General features: G+C 35.2%; 1 protein-coding gene across 1 annotated transcript in view; it reads left to right on the top strand.

Moving 5' to 3' along the window:
* Fbxl13 (F-box and leucine rich repeat protein 13) overlaps positions 1 to 26,092 on the top strand; it is a 210,281-nt gene that overhangs the window by 2,052 nt on the left and 182,137 nt on the right. The window contains exons 2-5 of the mRNA XM_046464167.2: positions 11,977 to 12,080; positions 13,215 to 13,305; positions 24,364 to 24,431; positions 25,407 to 25,561. Coding sequence (XP_046320123.1) covers positions 11,977 to 12,080; positions 13,215 to 13,305; positions 24,364 to 24,431; positions 25,407 to 25,561 — 418 coding nt within the window. The remainder of the gene's footprint in view (positions 1 to 11,976; positions 12,081 to 13,214; positions 13,306 to 24,363; positions 24,432 to 25,406; positions 25,562 to 26,092) is intronic.

The following is a 26,092-nucleotide window of genomic DNA, read 5'->3' as shown; positions in this document are numbered from 1 at the left end:
GTTCATCCAGTTACAACCTCTGCATATATCTAGTAGTTTATTTTATTGGACATCATGTAAAAACAAAAGTAGACATTTCACATGGTATACTCTTTCAGCAGAGAAGAGTCTCCCTTTCCTTTCTATAGAGAAAGGAAGAGCTGGTAACATCAATCCCAGACAGGACTAAGTTGGACTTAAGACTTAAGACTTATCCTTTTATCTTGGTTTGTATTATTCTTTTCTCTTTCTTTTTTTCCCTTTGACCAATTTCTCCTCCTCCTTTCAGCCCCTATATAGGGTAGTAATTTTACTACCTTTAATAACTAATTTCTCAACCTATTCCAGAACATACCCAGATTAGAGGAACTGTGGAGAATATTTTTTTCTAAGGGTTATCAGTACATGGCTTTGCTCTCAAGTGATTGCAGTTAATAGGGTTTAGTATCTTCTCTCAAAGTGATGCTGATACTAGGAACAGCAGAAGATACACATCGAGTGAAAGTATCGCTGCCTGAATATTTGCCCAGTCAGGGCACTTAAGAGAAGGAAGCTCACTAAATAGTTATTTGCATAAAAATGAAAAGGATATTCATCCCAGAAGATGGGTAGACATATAAGCAATATGAAAAAGCAAGGGAATGAACCACTCCAAACAGCCTACAACACTGCAACAATTGATTCCATTGAAACCCCAGTGGAGGAAATATTGGAGAAAAAATTCAGAAATTTCATAGTTAAAATGCTCAGTGAGCTAAAAGAAGATGTAAGTAATGAACTTACAGAGAAAATACAGAAGTCAAAAGATCTCAAAAAGAGACAGGGAGGGAGGGAGAATAATTCATTCTGGAAAAGAACCAAGTCCTTCAAATGAAAGACTCAAAAAAATTAAAAATTTAGTTGAAAGAATCACCAATAGATTAGAACACACAGAAGATAGATTCTCAGGCCTTGAGAACAAAGTGTTTAATCTTGAAAATAAGTTGACAGTTTAAAAAAAAAAGATATTAAGAGAACATGGCCCAAACATTCAAGAAGTCTGGGGTAACATTAAGAGACCAAAGTAAGAATCATTGGCATAGAAGAAAGCACCAGAATATAAACTAAAGGAATGCACAACCTTTTCAATGAGTAATATCATAAAAAATTCCAAATCTTAGGAATGAAATGCAAATCCAAATAGAAAAGGCATTTAGAACTCCAAATAGCCAAGATAAAAAAAAAGATTCTCTCTAAGACACAGTAAAATTAAAATGCCTATATACAGAATAAGGATAGAATTTTAAAAACCACAAGAGAAAAACGGCAGGTCACATTTAAAGGTAAGCCAGATAGAATTCTATGGATTTCTTAGCCCAGACACTTAGAACCAGTAGGGCTTCAAATAACACAGGCCAAGCTCTGAAAGAAAACAGGTGCCAACCAAAATAGTTTTGCTAGCAAAACTATCCTTCAGAATGGAAGATGAAATAAAAACCTTTCAGGATAAGCATAAACTAAAAAAATTCATAACCCCATAACCACTTCAAAACATACTCAATGAAATAGTTCATGCAAAAGAAATGGAAAATAAATATCATAGCCAGCATAGGGATGAATTCCACAAGAATAGTTAATTAACAGAAAATCACAGCTGAATTAAACATTCAAAATTAATCAAAATGATAGGAAATAAAAATAATCTCTTTAGAATAACACTGAATATAAATGGTCTTAACTCTCTAATCAATATAGATTGGTGGGATGGATTAAGAAATTCATTTTACAGGCAAAGACATCCAGCCTGAAGTAGAAAGGATGGAAAAAGATATGCCATGCAAATGGAGAACAGAAGTAAGCATGGGGTAGCCTCTCTCATATCAGACAAAACAGACTTAAAGCAGAAAAATTCAGAGGAGACTAAGGTCACTTAATACTAGTTAAGGGAATCATCCAACAGTAAGATATACTGATTGTAAATGTTTATGCCCCAAACATTGATGCATCTACATATATACCCTATACTCAAGAATCAAATAGACTACACTACCTTAATAGTGGGTGATTTCAACACACCTCTTTCACCAATAAATAGGTCATGCAGACATAAACTAAGTAAAGACTCTTTAGAACTACATACTATCAAACAAATGGATCTAACAGACAATTATAGAATTTTTTTTCTATCAACAACCAAATTCACTTCTCAGCAGCACTTGGGACTTTCTTAAAATAGTCCATATTTTAGAACATAAAACAAGTTTTAGCAAATATGAAAAATAGTAGAGATACATCCTTGCATCCAATTCAGATCAATATGGAATAAATTAGAAATCAATAACAAGATAAAAACAAAGCATTTTAACAACTAGAGATGAAATAATACACTTTTGAAGGCAGATCATAGAAGAAATCAGGGGAGAAATAAAATTCTTAGAAACATGAGAACAGAGGTACAACATATCAAAATCTCTGGAACAGTATGAAAGCAATTCTAAGAAGAAAGTTTATAGCATTGAGTACTTATGTTTAAAAAATAGATTATAAATAAATAATGTTATTCCTCCAGGTTCTAGAGAAAGAACAAATTAATCCCCTAATCAGTAGAAGATAGGAAGTAATTAAGATCAGAGCTGAAATTAAGGAAATTGAGAATAAAAGAGCAATACAAAGGATCAGTACAACAGAGCTGGTTCTTTTAAAAGGTAAATGAGATTGATAAACCTTTAACCAAACCAGCCAAAAGAAAGAAAAGATCTAAATTAACAAAATTATAATAAAAATTATAGATAAAAATATCACCACAGACATTTTTGAAATCCAGAGGATCATTAGAAACTATTTTGAAAACTTACAGGTCAATAAGCTGAAAAACCCAGAAGATAAATGACAAATTTCTAAACATGTATGACCTACTCAATTGAACCATGATGATATAGAAAAACAGAACAATATCAAGCAATGAGATTAAAGCAGAAATGAAAAGACTTCCAACAAAGAAAAGCCAAGGATCTGTTAAATTCTCAGCTTAGTTCTACCAGACCTTTAAGGAGAACTAATGCCAATCCTTTTCAAATTATTTCACAAAATAGAGAAGTCCACCAAATTCATTCTATGAAGCTATTAAAGACACATCAAAGAAAGAAAACCATAGGCCAATATCCCTGATGAATATAAGATGCAAAAATCCTTAATAAAAATCATTCAAAAACACATTAAGAAGATAGTGCAACATTATCATGTGGGTTTCATCCCAAGAACGCAAGGTTGGTTCAACATATGCAAATCTATAAATGTAATTCATCACATAAATAGAATCAAGAATAAGAATCACATGATCATCTCAATAGATACAAAAAAAAGCCTTTGACAAAATCTAGTACCCAGTCATGTTAAAAGTGCTGAAGAAACTAGACATAGAAGGAACTTCCTCAACATTGTAAAGGCTATCTACAACAAATCCAATGACAACATCATACTGAATGGAGAAAAACTGACAGCATTTCCTCTAAAATCAGGAACAAGACAAAGATGTTCACTGCTACCACCTCTATTCAATATGGTTCACGAAACTCCAGAGCAATCAGGCAAGGAAATGAAAGGAATACAAATAAGAAAAGAAGAAGTCTATTATCTCTGTTTGCTGATGACATGACTCAGCAAATTTTGGAGCTAATAAACAAATTCAGCAAAGTAGCAGGATACAAGATCAACTTACATAAATCAATTGTTTTCCTATAATCCAATAATGAGTATGCTGAGAAAAATTAGTAAAACAATAACCTAAAAGGATACTTGGGAATAAATCTAACCAAGAAAGTGAAAGATTTCACCAATGAAAACTATAGAACACTGAAGAAAGAAATTGAAGACATTAGAAGATGGAAAAACCTCCCATACTCTTAGATAGACAGAATTAATATTATTAAAATGGCATACTACAAAAAGCATTATATGGATTCAAAGCAATCAAAATACCAATGAAATTCTTCACAGAACTAGAAAAAACAATCCTAAAATTCATTTGTCAGAATAAAAGACCCAGAATAGCCAAAACAATCCTGAGCAAGAAGAATCATACTGGAAGCATCACAACACCGGACCCCAAATTATACTACAGAGCTAGAGTAGCCAAAACTACAGAGCTAGAGTATGGGCATAAAAAAAGATATGTACACCAGTGGAATACAATGGAGATTTACATGAACTTTTTTATAAAGAGGTTTTTTTCCTTATTTAAAAATTGAATTTGAAACTACTGTGGTCAATCATCATGACTCTGTCAGGGAATAATCTCTTTTCTAATAGTTTATGCCCTTGGCTTTGCATCAAGCTATTTTTTTCCATCATAGACCATTACTATTTAATGACTTTCTTGCCATCCAGATCTATTATCTATATAGGTGATATAAACATAGAAATATAGGAAGAATTTTTTTTTTAACCTTGGAACCAAGGGTTTTAAAAATGTTAATATTTGAAACAAATGAACTAAATGATCCTTGGGAATTTGGGCAATAAAATATTTACTCTGTAAATTACTTTATGATTTAGGAAAAGTAAATTATACAAAAGTATAATTTACTCTGTAAATTATTTTATATTTCAGGAAAAGAATGTTTTAGAAATTCCACATTTAAAAAAATTTCTAATGTAGAGATCCAGGGTCTGCATCTAGAGAGAATTATAAGAAAATGGAATACCTATATTGCCTTCTGATCCCTCATTCTCACTACATTAATCATATATCCCTCCAGAGTGCTGAGTTCTCTTTGCACCACTATGGGAATTACTTTAAATTGCTCCTTTATTTTGGAGATACCACTCAAAGGCATTTGAATTTTCAAAGAAATAATTTAGATAGGAGCCCACACAATGATGCCCTATTGGTAGAATTTCAGATGGTAGATCACAATTTTCTACCAGGCAGAAATCAGCACACTTGTTTACAAATAATGCCTGCCCCATAGAGACTGAAGATGAGTTAGATATGGTGGGTATGGTATTTACATAATTCCCAAACAAGTATAGGTAGAGATTGAGATGAAGAAAGTGCTCTTCAATTTTTGAGCTCAGATCTCAGTTTAATGCCTAGGAAAGTAAAAACAAGTTTGCAAAACTAGATCTGCCCAGCAGAGGGTGGACTTTAGTTACAAATCATGATTTTTTTAAAAAAAATCACTTCTTTAATAACTATAAAAGTTTTTATGGTTTGTTTCTTTCAAGATTAAGTTATCAATCTGTATTTTTAAAAATAGTTTATTTATTTCTACTCATATATACTCCATTACCAAGAATTTTAAAAAGGAACTAATGGCTGCATGTTTGTCACAGATGTAAAAGCTGATATACTAGGGAGGTGGTATACTAGGAAGGCTGAGGCAGGAGGCCAGACTGGGCAACATAATGAGACTCTATTTTTTTTTGGTACTGGGGATTGAACACAGGGGCACTCTACCACTGAGCCACATCCCCAGCCCTATATTGTATTTTATTTAGAGACAGAGTCTCACTCAGTTGCTGAGGATGGCTTTGAACTCACGATCCTCCTGCCTCAGCGTCCTGAGTCATTGGGATTACAGGAGACTCCCTTTTTCTAAAAGTAAATATTTGTCAGAGATGCAAGAATCAGGAATTACTATGTAGTAAGGGACTACCCTGCCAATTTATAAGGGGAGGAGCTGTTATACCGACTCATTTAATCAGACCTTGAGGTGAAAAAGTTATGGCTTCTTTGGAGGACAGTTAGTTTAAAAATGCAGTTCCTGAAACAAATCCACAGCACAAAAACAAACAAAAAGTGTGATTCATTCTCTTTCTAGCAATAATGTTTTATCTAGGGATTAGTTGCCTGGGACTACCTCCCTGTTGGGCAGGTAGCTGAACCATTGTCTGGCTTTCACAGAAGCTGCCACTCCTCACCTGTCCAGTCTACCTTAAAACCCTCTAGTCTGGCCTCAAATGGTGTCTTCCACTCCCTAAGCTTCCTTCTGCATGACTGAAGCCCACTAGTCTCTTGCAATAATCTTCATAACACTTTCATTTACAGAGTTTATAAAAATAGAAAAAATATTAGCACCATCTATTCAAATGTTGACAAGACATAGACACTCATTTATTTTCAAACTTTTGACTGTCATAAATGCAAATTAAGACTTTCCTGAAACTAATAACATGTCAATTTCATCTTCATCCCAAATGGGGAAGTGGCAATCATTTGGAAGATATCATTTTGGCTTATTTCAGGGGATAAGGAAGTGTGTGTGTGGTACAAAGGACTTTGAATAGTGTTTAGGAAATTAAACCTGTTTATGTAAGTAAAGGAGTTTCTGTAACAGTAATTCTGACATTGCATTTTTTAAAACACTCTCATTTCTTAAAAATTGCACAAAATTGTATGTTGATTGTTCTGTTTAAAAGAATACATTTCTGAGTTTGTATATGAACACAATATTTTCAGATGCAGTGAATCTCCTCACCTCATTCCAAGTTCCAGAGGAAGATATATATGTACACAATTTTGTGTGAGTACACGGTATGAGTAAGATGGAGCCTTAGGTTTATAGTTTTAATACCTGGCTCTGTGAATCATTTGATTCTTCTTTGGCTCATCTGTGAGATCCAGAAGCAAAAATATCCCTATAAAAGTCAAGGTCATCCCTACTAGGATGTTGAAAGCAAAGTATACTGGTGCTCTCCAATGCGTGGCCATCTGTGACCTTTGGCCATGTAATTGCTCTTGCTGAGATTTGATTATGAATGACTGCTGGGGTTTGAACATGACCACCAAAAGTTCAAGTGTTGGAATCTTGCTCCCCAATGCAATAGTATGGAGAGGTGTGGGACCTTTAAAAAGGTAATTAGTTCTTGGGGGCATCAACTTCAAGAATGGATTAATGCTTATCTCACAGGAATGAGTTCTCACAGGAGCAGATTATTACAAAATCAAGTTCAGCTTCCTTGGCCCTCTCTTGCCTTTGCCATGTTATAAAGCAACAAGAAGTCACCATGCTCCTGAATATCCCAGCCTTCAAAACTGTGAACCCAAATGAAATTCTTTTCTTTATAAATTACCCAATCTATGGAATTTTGTTATTGCAGGAGAAAATAGGCCAAGACAATGACCTGCTAGGTCTGGAGGGGGGCACAGTCCCAAGCCATGGTATAGGTTTCCAGGATGGCCCCATCTGTCGGCCTCTTTCATTCATCCCTTATTGATTCATTTTTATTTTTATTTTTATTCATTTTTATTCATCCCTTATTGAGCAAATTGATTCTGCTCTCAGGCTTAGCTTTTGCTCTTTCCCCACCTGCATGTCCTCATCCCTCCTAGCAACTTGGAATTTTTTCTCCAACTGCTGAGGACCCCAGTAGTTGTACTGTGCTTTTTTATTTCACTATTTAGGCCCTTACCATATTTCACCATGCTTATTTGAGTACCTAACAAGATAAGTAAGACTTGCTCTTTTAAATGTCTTACATCTGTGGTGTACCTACTCGGAGTTACAGTGGATAGTAACTATATTGTTGTTTATATTTGAAATATTGTTCTATCAAGTTCTCTTCTCTAACCATTTCCCCCTAAATGCATTTTCCCTAACTTCTTCCATTAGACTTGGAATAAAGTCAGTTAATCTTTCTCTATGTCATCACACTGAACTTTGAGTACTATAAAGGAAATTTTTTAAAATTTATTTTTTGTTTTTCCAAGTCTTGGCTTCTAATAAAGGTGATTAATTAACAAAGAAATGGTTGAAATTAATAATGGCTTGCTATCGTTACCTATTGAGTTCTTATTTTGTTCTAAACAGTATTCAAAGCAGTTTACGTATATCAATACATTTAATTCTTGTGATAACATTTAATTCTTATAACATATGTGCCTTCCCATTTAAGTAAAGAAAACAGAAGAACAGAGAGATAATCTATCATCAAAAGTTACATACTAGAACATTTCAGACCTAGGATTGAATGATTAATTGATTTTTTTTTTTTTTAATACTGAGGATTTAACCCAGGCGCACTTTACCATTGAGCTGTATCCTCCATCCTTTTTATTTTTTTTTAAATTTGAGACAGAGTCTCACTGAGTTCCTTAGGACCTCCCTAAGATGTCAAGGCTGGCAAGGTACAATCCTCCTGTCTCAGCCTCCAAGTTACTGGGATTTCAGGCATGTACTACTGTGCCTGGCTCAGACCTAGGATTTAAATCCAACAGAATGCATTGACTTGCTCCTTGAAAGATCAAATAGTGGAAAGGAGTGACAACAACTGTCTTGGATAAACCCATCTTTGTCCTTAATACCTAGAATATTTTTCAGAATATTTGATAAGTACTGGGGACCAAGATTAAGAAAGCAGAACCAAAAGCAAGTGGAAGATTGCATAATTGCTTTATAAATTTACAAGTTTGAGAAAGCCATTTGTGATAGTTAAGTCGTGGTCTTTTTTTTGTCCTTGATTGTTTTTACTATGAAGGCTAGCTAACAGTAGTAAAACCTTAATTAATGTTTCTGAGTCACACATTCATCTTATGAGACCGTTTGGATATCTTGCTTCTACTTATAATAAAGACTAGATTATTTTATGAGTTTTATTTTCATGGAGCAGAAAAAAGCTATTGATTAATATGAACTGTTCATTCATTAATAAACAAAACCTCATGATGTAATATTTTGTCCAATGGAAATAGATAAGCAGTGATATTTCTCAGGCAAAAAGTGAATATTTCAACTGCTAGTTCAGTATGCTTTCATGGACATTTCAGAGACTTATCTTCTCAAATTGACTTCTGCAAGTTAACTTTTTGGGAAAGTAGTTTTCTGATTTGGGCAGCTTGGATATATGAAGAAACAGGCAATTTCTAATATTCATTAACCAGACCTCAGTTTTCTTAAAAATTCAGAAAGTTAAACTGCATTAAGGCACTAGTTCTCACACTTTCATGTGCATAGGAATTCTATTACAATACAGATTTCTAGGCCCCATCCTTGGGGAACAGCTTGCTCCTCAGGTGATTCTGATGTAGATGTTCTTAGGGCATCAGAATAAGATGGAGGGGGGGGGGACATGGAGTGCAAGGTGCAGAAACTCAATGCACTGGAGACCCAGGCACTCAAGTGCTGCAGAGCTGATGGGCTTTTCATTAGGGCTATTTAGGAAGCTGTTAGAAGAGTTCAGTCCTTCTATTAGGTCCCATGTAGGACCCACGTTTGCTGTTACTTAGGTAGACACCCTTACAAACCCAGCTTGCCCTTGTGGTAAGAACCACTGATTTCCTGTGTAACCATAATCTCTTGGATTGTGGGAAAAGGAAATCAGTCTGCAGAGGGCTGAATGTTAACTGTGAGCAGCTGGGGTGGGACTAGGTCAGGAGGCAGAGCTGGAGAAGGAGAGGGATCCAATGTCTAAGACATTTAGCTATTGACTTAAGGAGATTCCCAGCCTGCAGGCTGCACCCGAAGAGGAGCACACAAAGCTATTGCAAAGGGAAAGACTGTATTATGCAGGAGAAATTACTTCCTCCCTTTCCTTTCTTCCTCCTTCCCTTCCCTTTGCTTCCCTCCCTACCTGCTTCTTATCTCTGAGAACTGATATGCTCCCTGGTTTAGGTCTGCTTGGCCCTTTGAGCTTTGAATAGTTTAAAAGGATGGGATCATTTATTCCTGAAATAAAAGAAAAAAAAAAAGCCAGAAGGAGTAGATCCTAGTTGGGAGAAAAGCCAAGGAATGTCTTCCACCCCCAACAAACACAGGCTAGATCCCACTGGAGACAGAGAGCCAAGAAGGAAAAGATAAATGCCCAAGGAGATTTCCAGGTGGTTTCTGTGGGCTGTGTGCAGTAAACCTCCTTCTTTGTCTCAAATCGAGAAATCCACAGTAATTCTGCATGCCTCATTAATACTTTTAACAAGAAGCTTCTTTTATGAGACCTCATAGAGGAAAATGAGACAATTTAGCTTTCTGAGGTTTCATACATGTTCTTTAAACATTATCTTAGATTTGGTGAGTCATTTTTTCCCCCACCTATGCTAAAATTTTTCCAAAGTATATACTCTGTGGATGTTGTGAATGATCAAATACAAGTGGTTTTCAAAAGTTTTTCACAGTAGACTTTCATGTAGATTTTTCTTAATCACTTTTATGGTGGGTTGGGTCTGAAGAAATTTTTGACTTTAAAAACATGGTTTCCTCATATTTAAATACTGTCTGCTATTGGAATAAAGAACTTACCTCCTTATGCAATAGTGTACAGACTCTCTATTGACCATTTTCTGGTGGATTTTTAGAAAGAGGCAGGGTATGTTGCATTTTGATTTGTCTTTAGCAAAATATCAACCCTGGATAAATACAGAGGGGTTATGAAAAATCATGTTTGTTTGTTTGTTTGTTTATTCATTCATTCCATATTTTTACTGGTACATTATACATAATGGTGGGATTCATCGCTACATGTCTGTACATGCATACAGTATAACAATTTAACTTTGTCATTGTCATTCATCAGTATTTCTCCTTTCCCTTCCCTCCTCCCACCCCTGGTCCCTTTCCTTTACTCTACTGGTCTCATGATGGAGAAACCAGATGTAATTTTAAAATGAAATTATAAGAACATTATGATAAAGAACCAATGCCTGGGAAAATAGTTAATTTTCCTCCCCTGTCAGCATTTCTACAGGGAACCTAATTAACCATGGGTTCCCTACCTATTGGATTGTAAATAGCTGTTCTCTGGGAGTCTGACTACCCACTCTTCAAATGTAAACACCCCTTTGCCAGGCTTTGAAGGCCAGAGATTCAACAGATGCCTTATACTTTGTAACTTTCTAAATTGTAAGAATGTAGCTACATCATTTAATTGCTAGGCCAATGAACTGCTGTCTAAACTATAACCTCATAGGCTTAGTTCTTAAAAATATAGCTCTTAGGGAGGTAAACTTAAGTTATCTTGAGTGACTGCTACCTGTGGTGAAGGCCATACTCACAAGCGTTCTCTACTATCTTTGTTCTATACCTGTGAAGTACTTATGGTAAATTTCCTGTGCATGGTCTTTGGTCATGTAGGCCAAGAATTCAAACCTACCAGTGTTGTAATGGTTAAAAAAATAAGGTCAAATTTCCTATAAAAGCCCCATGTAACCTTGGTGCTCAGAACCTCAGATCACTAGCTAGTTGGGAGAAAAGCCAAAGAAGGCTTTTGTGTAAATAAACCTGAGTTCTTCAACCCTAGGAGTGGTGCTTGTCTCTTTCTGTGTGCAATTTCCATAACAGTCTCTCTTCAATTTTCATGAGATCCCCCTAACTTCCAACTTTCTTTCCCTTTTTCCCATCTAGCTTTCACATCTGAGAGAAAACATACAGCCTTTGACTTTCTTTTTTTTCTTTTTTGATACCGGGGAATGAACCCAGGGGTACTTAACCACTGAGACACTTCCCCAGCCCTTTTTATATTTTATTTTGATACAGGATCTTGCTTAGGGCCTTGCTAAATTGCTGAGGCTAGCTTTGAACTTGCAATCCTCCTGACCTCAGCCTCAGGAGCATTGGGATTACAGGCATGTGCCACTGTGCTCAGCTAGCCCATTTTTATTTATCCATTTATCCATTGAAAGACACCTAGGCTGGTTCCGTAGTTTGGCCATTGTAAATTGTGCTGCTATAAATGTGGGTATGCATGTGTCACTATAGTATATTAACTTTAATTCTTTAGGATAAATACCAGGATTGGTATAACTGGGTCATATGGTGATTCCATTCCTAGTCTTTTGAGGAACCTCAATACTGATTTTCATAGTGGTGGTGCTGATTTATAGTCCCACCAACAATGTAAAAGTGCTCCTTTTTCTGAATCTCCTTTCCAATATTTATTATTGAAAAAGCATGTTTTTTTAAAGACTGTTGGATTACTTTTAAAAACTGTTGCATTAATTGGACTTTTTAATTGTTTGCAGAAAGTCCATCTGTTGCTGAGTCAGCACATGTAAATTCAGAAACATTGATTCCGTTTCCTTTTCTACAGGCACTGTTATGTGGTCTACTTGTTACATGTCCTGAGGATCCACTGAGATATTTAGAGAGAATGATCATGGCTATCATTGAAAATGGTCTTGAAAGTCTTCATTGGTAAATATTGTTTTGATTTATGATTGGGAAATATTTTATTTTGAGGGCAAAACACACATTGTATAGTATCAAAATAAGGTCTTGCCAACGAATGCTTCTAATCTCGGTTATTAACAAATGCCTCTATAGGCTGTTAGGTCCCATATACTTACTGTGAATAATATGTTCACTGGTTCTCAACTTGAGAAATATAGCATATTCTCATAAACATGATCATAGGGCAGATTTTTTCAAGGATAAGGATAAGGAAAGGCAGGTACACTCTCCTTGGGGGATCTAAACAAAATCTTGGGGAGGTAGTATGAAGACTTTCAGGTAATTCCGGTCTGTTTCTCTCAAGGGAAAATGTCTCTTCTTTCTCTTCCCTTCCTCTCCACCCACAAGAAAAACTGATTTAATTATGAAATTATTACAGAGCTGGGGCCTTCTAAGACACTGAAGCAGTGTGAAGAACCCCCTTTTAGGTCATGATTCTTGTGATCAAGTCAGAGGATTTTAGATGTGTCACTCCGAGTAATAGGAATGAGTTTATTGAAGGGATACAAAAAAGGGAAAGAAGATACTCTCAAGGGAGTAAGTAGGTCCTCTCAGAGGAGAGGGACAATGGGCCTCTCATGCACTCCAGTTTTATTGGGGATCCCAGAGAAGTTTTCAGGAAGCCCCACACAGGTCCACCTCTTGACTTTTGACTGACAGCAAGATGACATCAGATTTTCAGGTATCCACTGTCATGGCAACTCTAGGTCTTCTTGGTCTATGCTGACTGGTTCTAATTGAATTCTTAACTATACGTTCTTACAGATTTTATGGTTAGGAAGAACTATCTCCCAGAGTTTCAGGATATGGTCACAAAAGTCTCCTGGGTTCCTCCCATCAACATTACCTTGGGCCTGCATTTCTCCTGCAGTTAACAGGTAGTTTGATGAGGCAGGTGATATATCCTGTCCACTTATACCAGGCAGGGCTGCAGGTAAATTCCTTCTTGGGAAAGAAAGTATTTTGGAGTCAGCACAGTGGGCCCATACTATAGAATTATTCTCTTAACCTCATGTTCCCACCATCCTCATCTGTCTTTTCCCTAACAGAACTATGAAATGAAATTAATTTTGACCTTGTTTTTTGATTTTATTAAAGGGATATGTGCATTGATCCATTGATGAAACAAAATGTTCGAATATTATCTGAAACTTGCCTGGAACAACTTTTTGGACTGGATGATCAGCTGGTAATTATTATTAACCAAGCATTTTAAAATATAAATCTTGAATTCTGATGGAAAAACTCAAGTAGATTTTAGATTTTATGGGAGTTCAAACTGTTTTTGGAACTAGGGACACCTTCAGAAGTGAAAGAATTACACACACACACACACACTCACACACACACACACAGAGCCAATACTCAGTAACTGCCTCAAATTTCCAAGAGCACTTGCTTGTTCCTGTTTTTGAATGCCTGCTTTTCCCCTTTCTCTCTCTCTCACCTCTCATACACAGAAGAAGCATTATGGAAGGCTATAAAAGAGGATGTCTTCCTTTGTTTCTAATCTGCTTTCTTCTGTGTCACATTCCCGTTCATTGTCTCTGGCTGCCCTGGCAGATGAGAATAAAGGAATTCTACTCAAAGAGACATGGGCAAAACATTAAATGTGGTCTAACTCAAAAGCCAGACCTTACTTCTCCTTAAAGGAACAACCCTCTCAAGCAGCTATTTTTGATTCTGTAAGTGGGCAATGAAGTAATTCAGGAGATAGAGACGTGAAGAATAAAGGTTGTGTACATAAGAGGAGCTAAAATAGCAAAAAGCATGTGGGGTGAGAAATAACCCTACAAATTCTATGTGTGTACAGTATGCAATACCTTTTAATTCCAGAGGTATTGGCCGTTCCTGGTCAGGGCTTGAGAGTTGCTGGTGAAGTTGGTCATTGAAAGTTGGAATCAAAGCCACATTCAAAGTGGGTGCTGAGAGCCAGGAACAATTTAGAGTATCCATTTACAGGGATCATTGGAAAGTACCATTGGTTCCTCATCAGTGGTCTATAATAAAGAATCAGAGAGATCAGACAATTTCTGCCAACTCTGGGATGAACTGGAGGGGCGAGTATACTATGTAGAACCCAAATGCCTGATCTTAGTTGATCTGCATCATGATGTGTAGATAACTGTTCTTTATCAACCATAGAGTTTTGATCTACTAAAGAGTACAGATACCTGCAAACTATGTTCTTGGAGATATTTGGGGGGGTCATCTGAAGAGGTGAAGGGGAAGCCCAGGGGACAGAATTGAGTCTTCCAACCCTACCTCTTCACTCTAAGATAGTTTTGCTTTCAATATAATTTTGCTTGAGGGTGTGTGTGTGGGAAGCCTGAAGACTTAATTTCTTAAAATTGCTATAATCTTTGAAAACTACTATCTCTTTGATCTAGAGTAGTATTGACAGTGATTTTATAAGATCTAAAAATCATGCTGTCTCCAGTGTCTATGGAAGCCTATAGTTAGTCTTTAAATAATTGCACAGAATTCATATATGCTTCAAACTTAAAGTTGTTTTAGAAAAGAAATTCTCAGATATTTCATGATGTTGAAAGCACAAAGAATAAAAATGATGGAAGCTGATCCAAACTTTGAAAGAAGTATGACAATTTTCCAAGGCATAGAAAAGATGCTTACTTCATACAATAAGTGGAAATAAATAGAAATCAGATATTACTCTGTAACAGTGATGAAGAAAGTATTCATTAAGGTTGGATATGAAAATGTGAATCTCCAGCTACTCTATGATTGCTTATTTTGAGGGCTCAACCTAGGCTGGTTTTAGATTCATTCATTTCTCCTTCACTTTCAGAGAAAAATGAAGTGCTTTTTTTTTCTTTTTGTTACAAAGAAGTTAAAACACTGTAATCCTCGGTGTTTTTGATATTTTAAATTATAGCTACTAAATATTAGCTTCACTTAAAAATAATTTGCATTCACATCATTTCCTATGCAGTTATAACTGCAGTAAAAGGATTTTTAACATTTTTAACCAAAAACCTGAAGATCATAAAAAATTGTAATTTTTCACATTGTTTAATATTTCTTTGCTGGGTTTCATAGTCTCATACCCTATAGGCCTTCTCAGTAAGGGCTGCCTACATATGCTTATTTATAAAGCATAAATAATTATTTTTACTTAGAAAAGAGTGAATATAGGAAACTGTGAGCGAGCCAAATAGTTACCAAATAAAGTTGAAATTTCATCACAGGAGAGAGGAAGACTGTGTGTTCCAAGATGAAAGAATCAACCATTGTAAGGAAGAAGCTAACTTCACAGACTTAATTCTCATTTCTTAGGAAATTAAGTCTCCAGATGGATAGTCTAATTATAAGAAACAGCATATATAATGTTTTAAAAAATCTTTTTATTATGGAAAAATTGAAACATAATGCAAAAGTAGAATACCATATTCATCACTCATTATCCAGCTTGAGCAATGGTCAACAATTTGCCAATCTTGTTAATTTAGTCCTCTTTCCACTCTTTGTGTGGAGTATTAGAAAATATGTTCCAAAAATTTTATATATATACACACACACACATACATATAAACATACATTTACCAATAAATGTTTCAGTTGCATCTTTGACAGAAATGGCAGTTTTAGAAAATATAAACATAGTGTCAAGGGCAGAGAAAGAAGGTTGCTGAGTAGGATGCTCAGCTGATCATCTCCCCACAGATACCCCAAGTTACAAACTACTCACACACCAAATGACCTTCACAGGAGCTAAGGAAATCAGGTAAGAGACTACAGTGCCTGATTTTAGTTTAACAGAACAAAAGGATGTACTGAAGAAAGCAGAAAGAGAAAAGAGTTGCCCACATCATTCCTTCCCCTAACTGTAAACAACCCAGTGTGGAAAAAGCTGCCTTCTGCTTGGGAGAAGTAGACAGAATTAAGTCCAGGCTTTAGATTTGAAACCCAGTACCAGGCCTGCCACGTAAAACCCAGTAATGGGCCAAGCCTCAGGGCTCCTCTGGCCAGGTCAACAACAGCAGAGTGTGACCAGCTGAGACACTGAACTGTCTTAGGCCAGGATGTTGGCTCCTTCTACTAGGCTTCCTCCAAGAGCAGCAGATTAGGGAACAAGATTCTATGCTTAGGGAGTAACACATAAAAGGTAGCATAGGGCTTTTTCTTGGAGGAGCTCGGTGCCCAATAGAAACTGAAGGCCACATACTCAGGCAAGAGGTCACAGAACAGCCCCTGCATCAGGCAGAGGCTAGAGTGCCAACAGGGCAGACTTCAGTTTTTATCTGTATCATTTCAAAGCTGGAGCTGGCCAGGAGCACATCCACCCTCCTCCACAGAGAGTGCAGGCCCTGCAGCTATGAGATCAGGTTTCTTACAGTTTAGCAACAGCCTTGGTAGCCAAGGGACTCTAATACCTGTTCCCAACCTTAGACAGCATAGCTGTTGCCAGACCAGGTGCTCTAGAAATGGCCTGGCAACAGGCAGAGACCTATGCTCCAGTGAGACAAATTTATGCTTTGCCTGCATAACTGCTAGCTGTAATGTGGGCCCCAGTAGAACCCTGAGATTATGCAGGTTCTTATGGCTGTAGGATTCAGGCTTGATTCAACTTAGTGTCAATCTAGGTGGCAAGGGACTGCTTCACCAATATTATCCCAACCTCAGACAGATTCAATGTCCAATACCAAAAAAAAAAAAGTCAAACTTTATGCCAAATTTTGAAATAATGCAATCCTCCAAATCAAATTTTTCTTGAGAAGCATTACCTTTCAAAGCTGACAGAGAAATTAATTCAAAGTTTTATTTAAGTTCTTGCCATTCTGACTTGAATGAGATGGAATATCAATGTAGTTTTGATTTGCATTTCCCTTATTGTTAAGGATGTTGTACATTTTTTTCATGTATTTGTTGATTTTTTACATTTCTTCTTTTGAGAAATGTCTGTTTATTTCATTTGCCCATATATTGAATGAGTTATTTTATATATTTATTTATTTTGGTGTTAATATTTTTGAGTTCTTTGTATATTCTGGATATTGATCTCCTGTTGGAAGAGTATTGGCAAAGTTTTTCTCCAATTGTGTAGGCTCTCTTTTCATACTCTTGTTTCCTTTGCTGTGCATAAACTTTTTAAAATGAAGGCATTCCACCTATTAATTACTGACATTTTTTCTTGAGCTTTAGGAGTCTTATTCAGGAAGTTTGTGCCTACACTAATATGTGGGAGTGTTGAGCCTATGTTTTCTTCAAGCAGTTGTGACATTTCTGGTCTAATATCCTAAGTCTTTGGTCCACTGTGAGATTATTTTTGTGCAGGGTGGGAGCTAGGGACCTAGCTTGATTTTTCTACATATGGATATACCATTTTCCCATTACCATTTGTTAAAAATGCTTTCTTTCTCCAACATATGTTTTTTTGTATGTTTGTAAAGGATTAGATGATTGTATCTATGTGGATTTTTTTCCCTGCATGTTCTATTCCATTATGTTGGTCTTCATGTCTGTTTTTGTGCCAATACCATGCTGTTTTTGCTACTATTACTTTGTAGTATAATTTGAGATCAATTATTGTGAAGCCTCCAGTATCTTATTGCTCACTATTGCTTAAACTATGCTGGTTGTTTTATTCTTCCCTATGAATTTTAGGATTTAAAAAAATATTCTGCAAAGAGTGTCATTGGTATTTTGATGGGGCTTGCATTGAATCTGTATAATCGCTTTGATACTTTTAATATGTTTTAAAATGCAGATTGCTAATATTTTATTAAGAAATTTTCTATGGCCATTTTGACAGAATTAACTCTGCTCATCCAAAATCATAGTAGATTTTGCCATCTTCTAAGGCTATCTTTAATTTCTTTTTTCATGTTCTATTGATTTTCTCTGTAGAGGTCTTTTACTTCCTTGGTTAGATTTATTCCTAAATATTTTATTATTTTTGAGGCTACTGTGAATGGAATTGTTTTCCTGCTTTCTTTCTCAGCTGATTCATTTTTGGAGTGTAGGAAAGTTACAGATTTTTATATGTTAATGTTATAATCTGCTACTTTGCTGAATCTGTTTATTAGTTCCAAAAATCTTTTTGGTGGAGTACTTTGGATCTTCTAAGTACAGAATCATGTCATCAGCAAACAGAGATAATTTGACTTCTTCTTTTTCTATTTGTATCCCTTTAATTTCCTTTTCTTGCCTGATTGTTTTAGATAGAGTTTCAAGAAATATATTAAATAGGAGTGGGAACAGTGACATCCTGTTCTGTTCAAGATTTTATAGGAAATACTTCCAGCTTTTCTCCATTCAGTATGATGTTGGCCTTGGGTTTGTTGTAGATAGCCTTTACAATGTTGAAGGAAGTTCCCTCTTTGCCTAGTTTTAACATGACTAGGTGCTGGAATTTGTCAAAGGATTTTTTTGCATCTATTGAGATGATCATGTGATTTTCCCCCTTGATTCTATTTATGTGATGAATTATATTTATTGATTTGCATATGTTGAACCAAAATTGAATTCCTGGAATGAAACCAACTCAGTCCTGATATACCGTCTTCTTAATATGTTTTGAAATGCAGATTGCTAACATTTTATTAAGAAACTTTCTGTGTATGTTCATCAGGAATATTGGTCTATAGTTTTCTTTCCTTGACATGTTTTTATCTGATTTTAGTATCAGGGTGATACTGGCTTCATAGAATGAATTTGGGATGGTTCATCCCCTTTCTATCTCATGGAATCATTTGAGGAAGATTAGCTTTAGTTCTTTTTTAAAGGTCTGGTGTAACTCAGCTGTGAAAGCATCTGATCCCAGGCTCTTTGTTGGGAGGCTTTTTATTAGTGATTTAATCTCATTGATTGGTATTGATATGTTTAGGTTTCTATAGCCTCTTGTTTCAATTTGGGTAAATCATATGTGTCCAGGAATTTGTCAATTATCTTCTATATTTTTTATTCTATTGGCATATAAGTTTTCAAAATAGTTCCTAATTGTCCTCTGAATTTCAGTAATGTCCGTGGTTGATTTATCCTTTTTCATCTCTACTTTTGTTGATTTGGGTCTTTTCTCTTTTTTGGTTAGTTTTTCTAAAGGCTTATCAATCTATTTTATCTTGAACCAGCTCATTGTTTGATTGATTCTTTGTATTATGGTTTGGATATGAGGTATCTCGCCAAAACTCCCATTAATGCAAGTGATATTCAGAGGTGAAACAGTTAGATTATTAGAGCTGAAGCCTAATCAGTCTGCCCTAGTATAAATGGACTGACTGGGTATTGACTAGAGGTGGGTTGGGCATGGCTGGAGGAGGTGGGTCACTGGGAGTCTGCCCTGGAAAGATGCATTTTGCCTGTGGTCCCTTTCCCTTTCTGCTTCCTGACCCCACCATGAACTGAATGACTTTCTTCTGCTGGGCTCTTTCCCCATAATGTGCTGCCTTACATTGGCCCTAGAGCAATGGAATCAGGCTGACACCTCTGAAATCAGGATCCCCAAGTAGACTTTTCCTCCTGTAAGTTGTTCTTGTTGGGTATTTTGGTCACAGTGATGCAAAAGCTGACAAAACACTTTGTAATTTTTTAAATTCTCAATTTCATTAATTTCAGCTTTAATCTTAATTATTTCCTGTTTTCCACTGGTTTGGAAATTAATTTGTTCTTGCTTTTCTAGGACCTTTAGATGTAACCTTAGATAGTAGGGAACTCTCTGAACTCTCTGTTTTTTTTTTTTTTTCTTTTATAAATGTAGGCATTTAGTGCTATAAGCTTTCTGCTTGGAACTGCCTTCAGAGCTTTTGATATATTGAATCTATTCTTGTTTGTTTCTAAAAATTTTAAAACTTCTATCCTGATTTCTTCTCTGAACCATTTCTCATTCCAAAGTATATTATTCAATCTCCATGTATAAACAAGGTTTCTATTTTTTATTTCATTATTTATTTCTAATTTTACTTCATTAACTTCTGATAAGATGCAAGGAATTCTCTCTCTCTCTCTCTCTCTCTCTCTCTCTCTCTCTCTCCTTTTTGTTAAGACTTGCTTGGTGTCCAAAACATGGTCTATTTTGGAGAAGTTTCCATGTGCAATTGAGAAGAAAGTAACTTCAGTTGTTGATGGTTGAAATTGTCTGATAGGTACGTTTGATTGATAGTATTTTTTTTTTTTAAGGTCTAAAGATCCTTTACTAAGTTTCGTTCTGGATGACCTATCTATTGGTGAGACAGGTGTGTTGAAATCACCCAGTTATTGTATTGGAGTCTATCTAGGACTTTATGGTGTGTAGTGTTTGTTTTATGTATGTAACTGTGCCAACATTAGGGGCATAAATATTTATAATCATTGTATCTTTTTGTGGGATAGACTCTTTTACCAGTATAAAGTAATCTTCTTTGGCTCTTCTGATTACTTTTGGCTTGAAGTTTGCTTTTCAAATATGAGAGTGGCTACCCCTGCTTGCATTTGGTCTCCTTTTGCATGGTATATCAACTTTTCATCTTCAGATTATGTATGTATTTGCTTAGAAACTGTGTTTCTTGTAAACAACATATCATTGATTCCTGTTTTCTAATCCACTCTGCCTTTTAATTGGAAAGTCAGGGCCATTTACACTTCATGTTACTATAGAGAGGATTATTTCCTGTCATTTTGATCTTTTTTTGGGGGGTGGGGTACTAGGGATTGAACACAGGGGCACTCAACCATGGAACCACATCCCCAGCCCTTTTATTTTATTTTATTAGAGATAGGGTCTCACTGAGTTGCTTAGTGCCTTGTTAAATTGCTGAGGCTGGCTTTGAACTTGCAATACTCTTATCTCATCTTCCTGAGCCACTGGAATTACAGGTGTACACCAATGCGCCTGGCCCCATTTTGATTTTTTCTAATGTTTTATTTTTTCTTGACTCTCCTTTTTAAAATTATTCTTCTAGTGGGATTTATTTTCTCTCTTTTAAGTTTGTTTTGCCTTTCTTCTGCATGAAGTATTTTTCTAAGAATTTCCTATAATGCCGGTTTAGTCATCATGGAATCTTAGTTTATGCTTATCTTGGAAGTTTTTATTTGGTCTTCAGTTCTCAAGCATAGCTTTGCTGGATAAACTAATCTTGGTTGACAATTATTATCTTTCAGAACTTGATATACATTATTTCAAGGCCTTCTGGATTTTATCTGGGCTAAGAGATCAATGGTGATTTGCTTAATTTACCTCTAAATGTGACCTGCCATTTTTTTTTCTTGCAGCTTTTAAAATTCTATCCTTGTTCTGTATGTTAGACATTTTAATTATAATATGTCTCAGAAAGGATCTTTTTGATCTAGTCTGTTTAGGGTTCTGAATGTATCCTGTATGTCATTCCCAAGGTTTTGAAAATTTTCTGATATTATATCACTGAACAGGTTATGCATGCCATTAGTTTATATCTCATTTCTTTTCTTTATATCAATAATATGTAGATTTGGTCTCTTCATGTTGTCTCATATTTCCTGAACATTCTGATCATGGTTTCTTTCTTTTTTTTTTTAAAGAAAGAGAGAGAGAGAGAGAGAGAGAGAGAGAGAGAGAGAGAGAGAGAGAGGAGAGAGAATTTTAATATTTATTTTTTAGTTTTCGGTGGACACAACATCTTTGTTTGTACGTGGTGCTGAGGATCGAACCCGAGCCGCACGCACGCCAGGCGAGCGCGCTACCGCTTGAGCCACATCCCCAGCCCTGATCATGGTTTCTTATTGTTGTTTTTGCTGACTAAATTTTCAAGATTATATACCTTGTCTTCAAGGCCTGAAAAATCGGTCTTCTGCATAATCTCTCAATGATACTTTCCATTGAACTTCTAATTCAATTTATTAATTTTTTCCAGGTTATCTGTTTCATTCTTTTAAAAAATATTGATCTCTTTATTGAAATAATCTTTCACTTCCTGTATTTTCTCTTATTTCAGAAAATGTGCTTTTTTTTCTTTTTCTTTTCTTTCTTTCTTTTTTTTTTTTTTTTTTTTGGTACTAGGAATTGAACCCAGGGGCACTGAGCCACATCTGTAGGATTACTGGGGGTATAATAGCAGGGAGATGAAACCAGGAAGGAGATGAAGTGGTAGCAGTAAATTGCACTTGTTTAACTCTACTAAGGGTCCCTAAGTTTCTTACCCCTGATCCTCTTAAGATGATATCACCTGCAAAGTGCTATATAAATATTTACAATAAATAGTACAGGTCATAAAATGAGTATACTTTTTGATTAAATGAATGTGGTTGAAATCATCTGGCAGTGAGGGTTCTAGCTCAGGAAGGCCTATCCTCCGCTTGGGATAAGGCATGTGTTGACTCTAGTGTAGCTCAGTGGAACTTTTGGCCAAGTGCAACCATTACTGGGCATAAGCCTGGATAACTTGGCCCTCACATGGTTTCATTTCCACTGTCAATATTCTCACCACTCAACAACTGCCTTTATAGCAGTGTTTTGCACACAGTAGGCACCCATCAAAAACAAATGCTTTTCAACTCTTTTCGCATGTCCCACAGTTTAGATTTTTAAAAAATTTATATATAATTTATTTTACTATAGTCATCACAAACTATATAATTATTGAGTTCCCCAAAACTAGAAACATTAGCTAAAAGGTAATTTTAATACAAAATGAAGAATGAAATAAATATATCAATCCAAGATGAAATAACTTTCAAAATGTATTCTTTTAATGCAGTAATATAAGCCATTAAAGTTTTAGAAAATCTGGGTGTATAAAAACTTCTCATGTGAAATAAAATGATTCATTGTATGTTCTATTGAAACTGATGATGTTAAGAATGTAATACTGCAATTTATTTAGATTATAGAGGCCCTTAATAATAAGAATTTTCTTAATGCATTATGTTCTACAGTTAACACTGTCTTTAATCTTTCAAACATTCTTATACAAATACCTATACATTTAGATATTAATCATTTTTCTTTTTTAGTCTGTTCTAATTAGTTATACATGGCAGTAGAATGCATTTTGACACACTGTACACAAATGGAGAACAACTTCTCATTCCTTTGGCTATATATGGTGCAGAATCACATGGGTAGTATAATCATAATGTCCTTCTCATTCCACCGTCCATCCTATTCCCACACCTCCTCCCCTCCCCTCACTCTCCTCTGCCCAATCCAAAGTTCCTCTGTTCTTCCCTACCCCCACCTCCATTATGGATCAGCATCTGATTATCAGAGAAGAACTTCAGCCTTTGGTTTTTTGGGTATGGCATGTTTTATTTAGCATAATATTCTCTAGCTCCATCCATTTACCTGCAAATGCCATAATCTTATTCTTCTTTATATTATTGTGGGATAGACCCCACAATATTCCATTGTGTATATATACCACATTTCTTATCCATTCATCTGTTGAAGGCATCTAGGTTGGTTCCATAGATTAGCTGTTGTGAATTGAGCTGCTTTAAACATTGATATGGCTGTGTCACTGTAGTGTATGCTGATTTTAAATCCTTTGGGTATAGACAGAGGAGTGGGATAGCTGGGTTAAATGGTGTTTTTTTGCAAGTTTTCTAAGGAATCTCTATATTACTTTCCATGGTGGTTGCACCAATTTGTAGTCCTGCCAGCAATGTATGAGTGTACTTTTTTTCCGGATTCTCGCCAACACTTATTGTTGCTTGTATTCTTGACAATTGCCATTCTGACTGAACTGAGATGAAATCTTACAGTAGTTTTGATTTGCATTTTTCTAACTGCTAGAGAGAATGAACATTTTTTTTTTCATGTTTGTTGATCTATTATATTTCTTATTCTGTGGAGTGTTTGTTCACTTTATTAGCCCACTTATTGATTGGGTTATTTTAGACTTTTAATTTATATGGTTTTCTTATTTCTGCTTGGTGAGGCATTCCTACACTTTTTTTAGGAAGAGAATCTCATATCCTTGATAAGCAAAATCAGTCTTAATTAATAGTGACCAGTAGAACTGCAGTTCTATTCTTTTATAAATACAGCTAATAATAACAGTGCCATAATATATACATTAAAATGCTTTAAAGTGAGATGTAATAGGATAATTTTAACCTGCACTTCTAACTTTTAAAAAATAGATGTTAGGCATACATAATAAAATTCCTAAATATTTAAGTGATATATAGTTCTTTCAGTCCACTCTTGTCTCCCAGATGCCTAGTTCCTTTCCCCAGAGGCAATCATTGCTCTCATTTCCTTGTGTATCTTGCTCAGGTAAACTGTGTATTCCACTTATGTCTAATGTTTATTTCAATTACTTATTTATTTTAGACGACTCCAGAATTGATGATAAAAGCATGCACCTTTTATACTGGACATTTAGTAAAGACCTATTTTGGGTAAGAATGTGATTTTTCTAAGAATGTGATTTTTATATACTATTTCTTTTTGTGTTTTTATTCATGATATTCTCCACATAAAGAAAAACTCACTCTTAGCCAGTTGTGCTGATTTTTTCTATTTAAGCATGTTTCTACCATTTCATTTTTAAACATTTTTTTAAGATTGTAGATGGACCCAGTACCTTTATTTTATTTATTTATTTTTATGTGGTGCTGAGGATCAAACCCAGTGCCTCACACATGCTAGGCATGTGTTGTACCACTGAGCCACAACCCCAGTCCTACCATTTTATGTTATATTTTAAAAAATATTCAATCAGAATGTATTTGGTTAAAATATATTTTTTACTTCTTTGAGATATAACTTTTGTATGTTTTTCTTTTTCTTTTTTAAAATAAAACTTATAAACAGATAGTACAGGTCCACAATTCACTTATTTGAAATCCTTAGGGACAGATATGTTTTGGAATTTGGATCCCCCTTTTTTGTTTTTAATTTTTTTTAATTTTTAAATTTGTTCTAATTAGTTATACATGACAGTAGAATGCATTTTGACACATTGTACACAAATGGAGCACAACTTCTCCTTCCTCTGGCTGAATATGGTTGCAGAGTTGCACAGGTACTATAATCATACATGTATATAGGGTAATAATGTCTGTCTCATTCCACTGCCCCCTTTTTTCTTAAATCATCATTATGACAATTATTTTGGGAAATTGAAGTTATCCTAACATGACATTATTCCATGATTTCTTTATCTTATCCCAAAAGAAATAAGGCTGCCATATAACTTCTGTTATCCTCTGTAATCATTAGAAATTCTTCAGGTCACCCAAATGTATAGATTTTCTTTCTATGCTGTGATTTTGAGGAGAATAAAGGAAGTGTTAGTTCTTGTTCCATTTAACATATTTACTAACGGGTTGCTCTGACGTCAAAATGTTATTTTTCTGTGTTTCTGCCTGCAGGACTTGGAAAGAAATAACAATGCCTCATATAAATGTAGAGGATACCCTAGCTGAAAAGATGGAAAAAGCAATGATTTATTGTGATTCTAAACTTAAAAAATTTTTATTTCATCAATGGTACTCTTATACAAAAAATCAAAAAGCAAAATTTCAAGGTAAATCCTTACATGATAACAATAGTTTTTTTTTAATTTACTTATTCAGAGAATCAGTAAACTTATAGTTTAGCATGGTTTGTATTATTGTCATAAAATTAAGGTAGAGCCATTAATTCAGAATACTTAATGACATTTTGTTTAAAGATTTTATTATATTAGAAAAGAGGCATATTTAAAATTAAATTCTGTGTATTGGTGTATGAATATATAAATATAAATAGCGATTTATTACTTTTTACATAGTAAAGAACTGGTATGTTATAGGTGGATATCAAAGTTGACTACTTTTATGGAGACCTATATATTCTTTACAAATATTTAATTTAATTTATATATGAGAAAGCTTAAAGAAAAATCATTTCTCTTAATTAAGAGTAGTGGTAGCCAGGCATGGTATTGCCTGCCTGCAATCCCCACTCCTGCAATCCCCACTCCTGCAATCCCAGCGGCTAGAGAGGCTGAGACAGGAGGATCATGAGTTCAAAGCCAGTCTCAGGAAAAGTGAGGTGCTAAGCAACTCAGTTAAGA

The sequence above is a fragment of the Marmota monax genome, unplaced genomic scaffold, assembly GCF_021218885.2.
Source record: "Marmota monax isolate L192 unplaced genomic scaffold, Marmota_monax_Labrador192_F-V1.1 WCK01_AAM20220418_F8-fsc00065, whole genome shotgun sequence".
NCBI classification, from domain to species: domain Eukaryota; kingdom Metazoa; phylum Chordata; class Mammalia; order Rodentia; family Sciuridae; genus Marmota; species Marmota monax.
Note: the sequence above shows the minus strand (reverse complement) of the source record. Positions and strands in the feature narration are given on the sequence as shown.